This window comes from Nannobrachium achirus (genome assembly GCF_963921795.1).
Source record: "Nannobrachium achirus genome assembly, chromosome: 10".
Lineage (NCBI taxonomy): Eukaryota > Metazoa > Chordata > Actinopteri > Myctophiformes > Myctophidae > Nannobrachium > Nannobrachium achirus.
In genome coordinates this window covers 14,681,687-14,690,146 of record NC_137819.1, presented here as the reverse complement: position 1 = coordinate 14,690,146, position 8,460 = coordinate 14,681,687, and the positions used below count along the sequence as shown (strand labels likewise).

Genomic DNA, 8,460 nt, shown 5'->3' with positions numbered 1-8,460 from the left:
TCTCTCTCTCTCTCTCTCTCTCTCTCTCTCTCTCTCTCTCTCTCTCTCTCTCTCTCTCATTGAAAAATGACTCCCAAAAAGTATGCTTTAAGTGCGATGTGAGGGGTCTAACAAGGTGTTTTTAATTATTCTGAATCCATTGCAAGCATTTGTTTTGCACAAAAAACATTTATTGTGCAAAAAATAGCCCCAGAAAACGATGGTTTAGTGATGAGTCATCACGTTTCACAGTTGTGTGGGGTCCATTTTTGGCTCAAGGAATGTTTTTCGTGCAAAACAAATGCTTGCAATTTTGGATTAAGAATAATTAAAAACACCTAGTTAGACCCCTCACATGCTACTTAAACCCATTTAGTGCTCCAGACATGAACGGGTTAAAATGTCCAGCGTGCCTGCCGCTTGCTCCGTCCGCGGCCAGTCTCTTATTTTGAAGGCCGGAAGTAGATTGCGCAAACAATTCCTACTTGAAGACTTTTTTTTTTTACCCGAAAGTGATGTCATCCCATGCGGGAGCAGTAATGGCGGATCGATGCCTTTCAGCTTGTACTATTTTAGCGAGAATCCAATGCCATCCTTGGCATCAAAAGTGTTTTTTGGAGAAAATGGACATCAAAGATGAGAATGGCCGTTGGCCTCCATGTTTGTTGAAGCGGCCGCCCTACTGGCCAAAGTTGGAATTTGGAATCACAGATACAGAAAAATGCGATGGCAAAGTTCATTTTCTTACGATGCTTATAATGTTTGGCCCGTAAGTATGGGCTGCAGACCATCTGCACTGTGTGTGTGTGTGTGTGTGTGTGTGTGTGTGTGTGTGTGTGTGTGTGTGTGTGTGTGTGTGTGTGTGTGTGTGTGCGCGCGCGCGCGCGCGCCCGTAGAACCGGCCAACTGATTAATACCATCAATATGTCCATACATGGAGATCCGGTAGTCCAAGACCTACTGATCTGAGCAATATGACCATTTATGGGCATTATACATGTAGAATAAATCACATGTGTACCTTGAGAATCGACCAACTGACTATAAAACTGATAGAGGTCAAAGGTTATCAACCACCAACTCAATCTCTCTATTTGTATTGTAAATATAAAATGACCATGTTGCTGAGTCGTTCTCAGGCACAAAGGCAGAAGATGACAGTTTGCGGGACTTGCATGTTAATGGAAGAAACAAGCAGTTAGTCGGACAAAAGCAAAGAGTTCCAACTCTGGACACTACATCATGCTCGGAGATGATGTGACTGCATCCGTGCTCGTGTTCTCTGGGGTTCTGCTGGGAACCAGAAGTCCGTTACTGTCCACTGGCCTCCTGGCTGCCTCGTACGCCCTTTTGGCGGCGTTCCGGTTCCCTCAGGTGCCATCGAGCCGCGCGCGCCAGGTGCTCCGACCTGCCACGGCCACGGGCTCTTCCGCGGCGTCCGCGATCGCCCACCGCGGCGGGGGACACGACGCGCCAGAGAACACCGTGGCGGCCATACGGGAGGCCGGCAAGAACGGAGCGTCGGGCGTGGAGCTGGACGTACGGTTCACGTCGGACGGCGTCCCCGTTCTGATGCACGACGACACGGTGGACCGCACGACCGAAGGCTCAGGCGCTCTCAGCCGGATGAGCTTCTCCGAGCTGGCTGCGCTGGACGCAGCCGCCAAACATCCACTCAGGGACACGTTCGCTGAGAGGATCCCGACGCTGCAGGAGGCGGTGGAGGAGTGCATCAAACTCCAGCTCACGATCTACTTTGACGTCAAAGGCCAACCGGACCGGGCGGCGGAGGCGCTTAAGGAGTTATACAAGAAGCATCGGGTGCTTTACGACACCGGCGTCGTCTGTTCCTTTGATCCCAAGGTCATCTACAGGATGAGGCAGGCTGACCCGGGCGTGGTCACGGCGCTGATCCACAGGCCGTGGAGTCTGAGTCACTTCGGAAACCGCAGGCCACGCTTCTCGTCGCCATGGGAGCACCACTGGGCGACCCTGATGGACGTGGTGCTCGACTGGGCGCACCGTCACCTGCTGTGGAGGTTGTGTGGAGTCTCGGCCATCTTGGTGCATAAGGACTTTGTCTCTCCGGACTGTGTCCAATACTGGGCCCGGAAGGGGGTAGCGTTGGTAGTGTGACGTCATTACGTCTCGGCGTCAAACATTTTGGTCTCTAGGTAGAGACCAATTTCCCCCAGAATGCACCTGGATTCACCCACAATGCACTGGAATTCAGCTACTTCTGCATGCTTCAAAACACCACTGAGCACTTGCATTGAAATGATAGCTGGGGGCAGGGCTGGTCCGCTCTCTATTACAGTATACTCTATGGTTTACACTGGTGAGGAGTCATAGCATGTTACACCCGATCCCCTGGTCACAGAGGAACGTGAGACCACTCTATGGATTCATCTCGGCGAGGGCAAGGCAGTTGCGGTGGTCCGCGGCAGACGCGACCGCGTTTTTGTAAAATACCTGCAATACCACTACTGACCAGTAGTCGAGCAACTTCCAGAGTATAGCTTTAAACATTTAAAATTATAAACAACATCATCATTATGTTCCACTTTAAATGTGTACACCAGTTCCATGGAAGTACTATTTACATAAATTAAGCTTATCTACGTCTTGTTTAGCAAGAAATGTCACATATGTCTGTGGTTTTGTTCCAAACTGAATTCTGGGAATCACTATCCAAACAGTCACCACTAAAAATACTTTTTAGGATAACTAAAATGGCACAAGGCTTGTGTTGTTTGCAAAGTGCCAAAGCAGAAGACACAAATAAACAAAAATGTACATATTTATCCACACAAGACTGAATTCAGTGGTTCCTGGAATAAAAGGAAGGTACAAGTCAGAACACATCAGTGCAATCAAGTCCAAGTCCATGAGGGATACTTTTGGTGGTTCATGCATCAAAGAAGAGTTGTGAAATCCTGCTGATTAGATAACAGTATATCTTCTAGTCAGACAACATTAGGATCCTCAACAGTAGAAGCTTCTATAAATAACAAATCAAGGTTTGTCCAAGCCCAGATGGTGATAAAGGGTGGGGTCGAGTTGATGAAGCGCGGCGATCATCTTCGAAGACGCTTTGTTCCCTTTAAACTGCACCGTGTCGAACAGTAGCCTGGCTTTCTCCTGGCTGTATTCCTTCGATTTGATCGAGTTCATCTCTTCAACGTTGACAATCTTCTCTTCCAGGAGTTTGTCCAGCAGACCGTTGAGCACGGCCTCCGACACTCGCGCCACAAAGTTGGAACGCATGGACAGCAGCGTCGACGCTTCCCAGGACGTTGTCGGCTCTGTCGACACCACGTTGGGCTGACTCGGGCCAGGGCCTGGACGGTATTCTGGAGGAAAGATAGGATGTACAGTGCAATATTAAACTGTCTGACTGACAGGGACTTGAGACTGTTAGATTTGCAGGCCCATTTGAACAAAGACAGTAAAGCACTATTATGTAATACTCAGTCCCCTACCCCAAAAGAAGGGAAATGGATCATAACCAAAAAAAAAAAATCAACTATCAAAAAATGTATTAACTTATGTATGTATATGTGTGTAGGCCAGTTTACTGTATATGGAGATATGCTGTGAGAGCCCAAACATGCTTACTCAGTTATTCGTTAAAGGGGAGTTTCGGTCAAAAACGACTTTCCTACCTTTGAAATGATGATCCAGGAAGGCTCTGGGCTGACCCAAAGCAGCATTTTGTTCATTTTTCGATTTTCTCCCCTGCACCCCACGGCTCCAAAACGGCACCTTTTGGGTCAAGCCGTAATCCGGTTATTATTCTCGCTCAAAATTCACTTTTCTCGCTCGGTCTCAGTCCCTCATACTGTAGTTAGCATATCCGAGCTACATCAGCTCCTGGTCGCCGCCATGTTTGTTTACAACAAGCTCAACTCTGAACTCCCAGCCCAGGAGAGAACACTGGGAAATCCCGTTTTGTATCGCGTGACTCCCCGACGCGCGACGAACAATAAAACACAAAAATGCTCTTAGCCAAAGAAAAAAGATGTAACTATGTCGACAAAGTCTGCAGAGTGATGTATGGTGTAGCCTCTTGTCTGCCTCAACAGGTAACAGGCTGTGGGGGGAGGGAGGTGGAGCTGTGAGAGCAGCAGCAGCAGCAGCAGCAGCTCGTGAACGCGCGTTTCCCAACGGGTTAGGGATTTCCCAGTGTTTCTCTCTGTTGATGCAGCTGATGTAGCTCGGATATGCTAACTACAGTATGAGGGACTGAGACCGAGCGAGAAAAGTGAATTTTGAGCGAGAATAATAACCGGATTACGGCTTGACCCAAAAGGTGCCGTTTTGGAGCCGTGGGGTACAGGGGAGTGTGATAGATATCTAGATAAATGTAACTATTACTTTGTTCTATTTGAATAGATCCCTACTGTAGGCCAATAACACATTTTGTTCTCTTCCGACGTGCTAGAGTGAACACAAATATAATCTCTTAAGTCTATTAAAGATTAAAATAGGAATAATGCGATTCTGTGTGGGTGGTGGGGTCTTAGGTCTAAGATAGAATAAAATAATAGTGTTTTTAGGTGGATTGACATAACAGATAACCCAGGTACTCCAGTAAAGTGTAAAGCTGTTTTAAAGAAGCCTACTAGTGTGTGGTACTGTCCAACTCTGTAATAGCCAAACATACAGGCAGGCAGCACAAAGAGCAAATATATTTTTGGGCTAAATCTCAGCTGTTGTGGCCACTTACAGATCAACTGTCATGACTTGGTTGGGAGACAGCTTGGGGAGGTCAGTTCAGTTGTTCAAACTTATAGTAAGCACACAAGGGTAGACGGAAATGGCTGAGTGACAGGAACAGTGTGGTCGTCAGGTGACATTAATTGACACGGTTGAGATGATATCTGCTGTTTAGCATTCAGTGATTAAATGAAGAGTGCACATGGAGTGGAGCTCTGCGATAATGTCCCTCCACTTAGCCTTATGGTTCTGTTTTTCTCACAGGATATCTATAGGAGTAATGTTGAAACTTGTTGGATAGTACAGTACATTGCCACAGCGGATTGATCTATGTATTAAATGTATTACACTACTAATAGGCAATAGGCAATATGGAATCATAAAACAAGGAAAAGAATCCTGTGCCTGATAAAATAATATATGATTCTAGGGAAATATATGATTCTTGGGAAAAAGGTGTGTTTCTATACATATGGGGGTCAGTGTGGGGTTTAGTATTTAAGTTGTTAAATTAATTACAGGCTTAACCAGTAAGCTGCTTTGAGGATTTTGTTTATATACTTGAATTTTAGTTAGTAGTGAAACACTGAGGACGGATATATCAGTGCTGAGAGGATAGCATATGATTAGCAAATTAGACCCTCTTATTTAACTAATAAGCACTATCCATGAAGTTCCTAGGAGGTTACTGGATGGAACCCGCGACATGGGTTCCTCGGTTGTCCCTTCCTCCTCCCACCACTCCCCAACAGTAGCCCCATGGGGGTAGCCCCATGGGGGGTGTCTATATGTATTTTTATCTCCCTGCTCCTAATAGTTATTGATGATCTTCTGTGTTGCGCCGAGCAGGGTGAGCAGCGCGTCACAAACGCGACCGTTGTGAGCTTGTACTGTAGGTCATGCTCAATTGGAAGACCGGAATGCTTCGGTTTGGAGAGAGTGAGCTTGACCAGTGCTTCTCAAAAAGAGGGGGGAGGTGATAGGAATTATAAGAGAATTATAGATATGAATTAGCCTTTTTATGAATTATAAGAGAATTATGAGCATTAGGCTATTAATTATAAGAGGACTAGAAGTAGTTACAATTTCCAGAGTTGTTGTCTCTAGTCTCTAGTAGTTACAATTTTGGAATGGCTCTAGTACATTTTCAGGTTAGATTATTAGGCTATTATTATTCAGAATTGCTGTCTCTAGTAGCTACATAATGTAGGTTTGGTTGACATTTTTAGGTTTGTTTTTGTTTGGTCACCTGTTCAGTCTCCTACTGGCCAGAGGAATCCCTGCTGGGTTTACATGACCAGTTGATATGCATTGGAAATATATTATGGAGGACTACAAGCCTGAACCAAAAGAGTGCAAGTCTAATAAGATTGGATGATACCCGGGTATAAAGACTAATCGGTATGGGAATGAATGGGACAGTGGTTTTTGAGAATCACTGGTCTGTTGGAAAATAATGTATAATGTTGAATGCATTATATGGAAGTCATGCTAACTATACTTTTGATTTGTCTCTATAGCAGGGGTCTTCAACAGGGGGTCCGCGACCCCTAGGGGGTCCGCGGAGGTACTGCAGGGGGTCCGCGAAATTATTGCAAAAAAAAAAAAAAAAAAAAAGATTTCAAAAAATGTTTTTTTTTTTTTTTTAGTTTTTTTTTCACATTTATGTTAACAAATAAATCATGATTCTATCCATTTTGAAAAGCTTGAATACATGATTACTATGCAATTGACAGATTGCATAGTAGTATGTTTAGAAATGGTAGTGGTACGGCCCACCCTGCTCGCTGTAACTTGTACATGTTTAAAATAAAAAAATATGTCGTAGCCCCGACCCCCCCACCCTACGAGGTGGTAGGGGGTCCCTGCTCCATCTCCCCATCAGTTTGGGGGTCCCCGGCCTGAAAACGTTGAAGACCCCTGCTCTATAGGGATCCTGAGTTCCCTACCATTTTGGACGGAAATGATTTGTCTAATGAAAGATCGTCTTTTCCCACAAATCACGATATGATTTTCAGTTTTAGGTAAGGAGAAACGTGTCTTCTCCTATATGTTATTGGATTCATCTAATGAAAGATTGTTTTCCCAATATTTAGGTGCTGAAGAAATAATCTGGGTGGCTTAAGAGAGAAACACAATTTAGTGATGGAATGTTCTAACGGATGTCTCTTTTCTTCCCAACATACTGTATGTGTTGTTAACATAAACTAACTAAACTAAACCAGTAACAACATTGTCTATGCTATGAAATGTTGTTGTGTAGATGAAATGTAACTAGAAAAATATTGTTCCTTCGAAACAATTGTGGGCTCGCTTCAAGCCAGAAAACAATGGCTATAAAAGCACAAAATGTCAAGATCGCAGGCAGTGCTCTCTTTGACGTTACTGACGTCAAAGATTGGTCCATTTTGTTCCAAAAATGTGTTGTGCAAAAGTTGACCCGCTGGTGGCGCTATAACAGGCCAATGTGAGAAGGTTGGTATCTGTTCCTTGACCTATTGGGAATGTGCTTGCAAGATTTCACGCACATCCCAGGCTGTGTTCATGATTTGAGGTGTTTTTGGCTTTGGACACTTTATCGCTGCTTGCAGCTATATTTATTATTATTATTTTATAATTTTTTTGTGTGCACTTCATAGGCATGTTAGATAAAGGTCCTTAGATTGCGTGTAGAATGTTTCATGCAAATTGCAAAAAAAATCCTAGAATAAAAACGGGTTTAAGCGTTTTACAAACTGCTCAAAATGATATAGCGCCCCCCTTTGGCCATTTGGGGTAAGATTGGTTTCAGTGATATTTGAACTAACCCTCTACACTATTTTGTCATGAAAATGTGACTTTGCATGTATGTTTTAGAGGCAGAAGAATAATTTGCATAAAAATGCAATATTGTTTGAATTATTTAAAAAAGCATGTTTCAATGTTAAAGAAATCCGATCTGACAGATCTTTAGATATCGGTCCAAAGTTCACGTAAAAAAAGTTTTGTGCACGTGACGCGAAAATTCCAGAATAAAAGCGGGTTTACGCGTTTTACAAACTGCTCAAAATGGCGGAAAATCAAAGGGCGGAGCTTACTTAACAACGACACAGATGTCTTCCGCTTGAGTCAAAGCACGCGTGTAACAAGTTGCATGTCTTCAAACGAAACGAGTCATGACTTATGCCCGTTTGAAGTTTGAATTTTCAGACGCTTCGTATAGCGCCCCCCTTTGGCCGATTGGAATAAAATTGGTTTCAGTGATACTTTGACTAACCCTCCACATCTTTGCCAAATGCCATGAACGTGTAACTTTGCATGTATGATTTAGAGGCCGAAGAATAATTTGCATAAAACCGCAATATTGATTGAATCATTAAAAAATTATATTTCACTTTAAAAGAAATCTGCCGAGATTAGTTTAACCGTATTGGTCCAAAGTTCATGTGAAAAAAGTTTTGTGCACTTGACGCGAAAATCCCAGGAGGAGATAGATTTTTACTGTTTTTCATATAATTCCGAATTGTGGGAGATCTAAAGGTCAGAGGTCAAAAGTTAGAGGGTAAAAGTTGTTCGGCATGAGGAGACGCATACGTGTATACAGGTTTCATGCCTGTAACTCAAACACAGCATGAGCTATACCTGTTCAAAGTTTGCACTTTCGAAGGCTTCCTACAGCGCCACCATTTGGCCGATTGCTATAGAAAATAATAGCACACTTCGCCACTGTAAACTGAACACATTGATGTTTTTATTTTCATTTTCTCACTAAGTATGTAGGAG

At 43.8% G+C, this 8,460-nt stretch overlaps 1 protein-coding gene across 1 annotated transcript; it reads left to right on the top strand.

The window, feature by feature from the left end:
• Nucleotides 1-1,221: 1,221 nt before the first annotated feature.
• Nucleotides 1,222-2,115, top strand: LOC308292851 (glycerophosphodiester phosphodiesterase 1-like; the record flags this gene model as incomplete). The annotated part of the gene is made up of 1 exon (XM_080735275.1): nucleotides 1,222-2,115. One exon carries the CDS (start codon nucleotides 1,222-1,224, stop codon nucleotides 2,113-2,115), a length of 894 nt encoding a protein of 297 aa, XP_080591401.1.
• Between the last annotated feature and the right edge of the window lie 6,345 nt (nucleotides 2,116-8,460).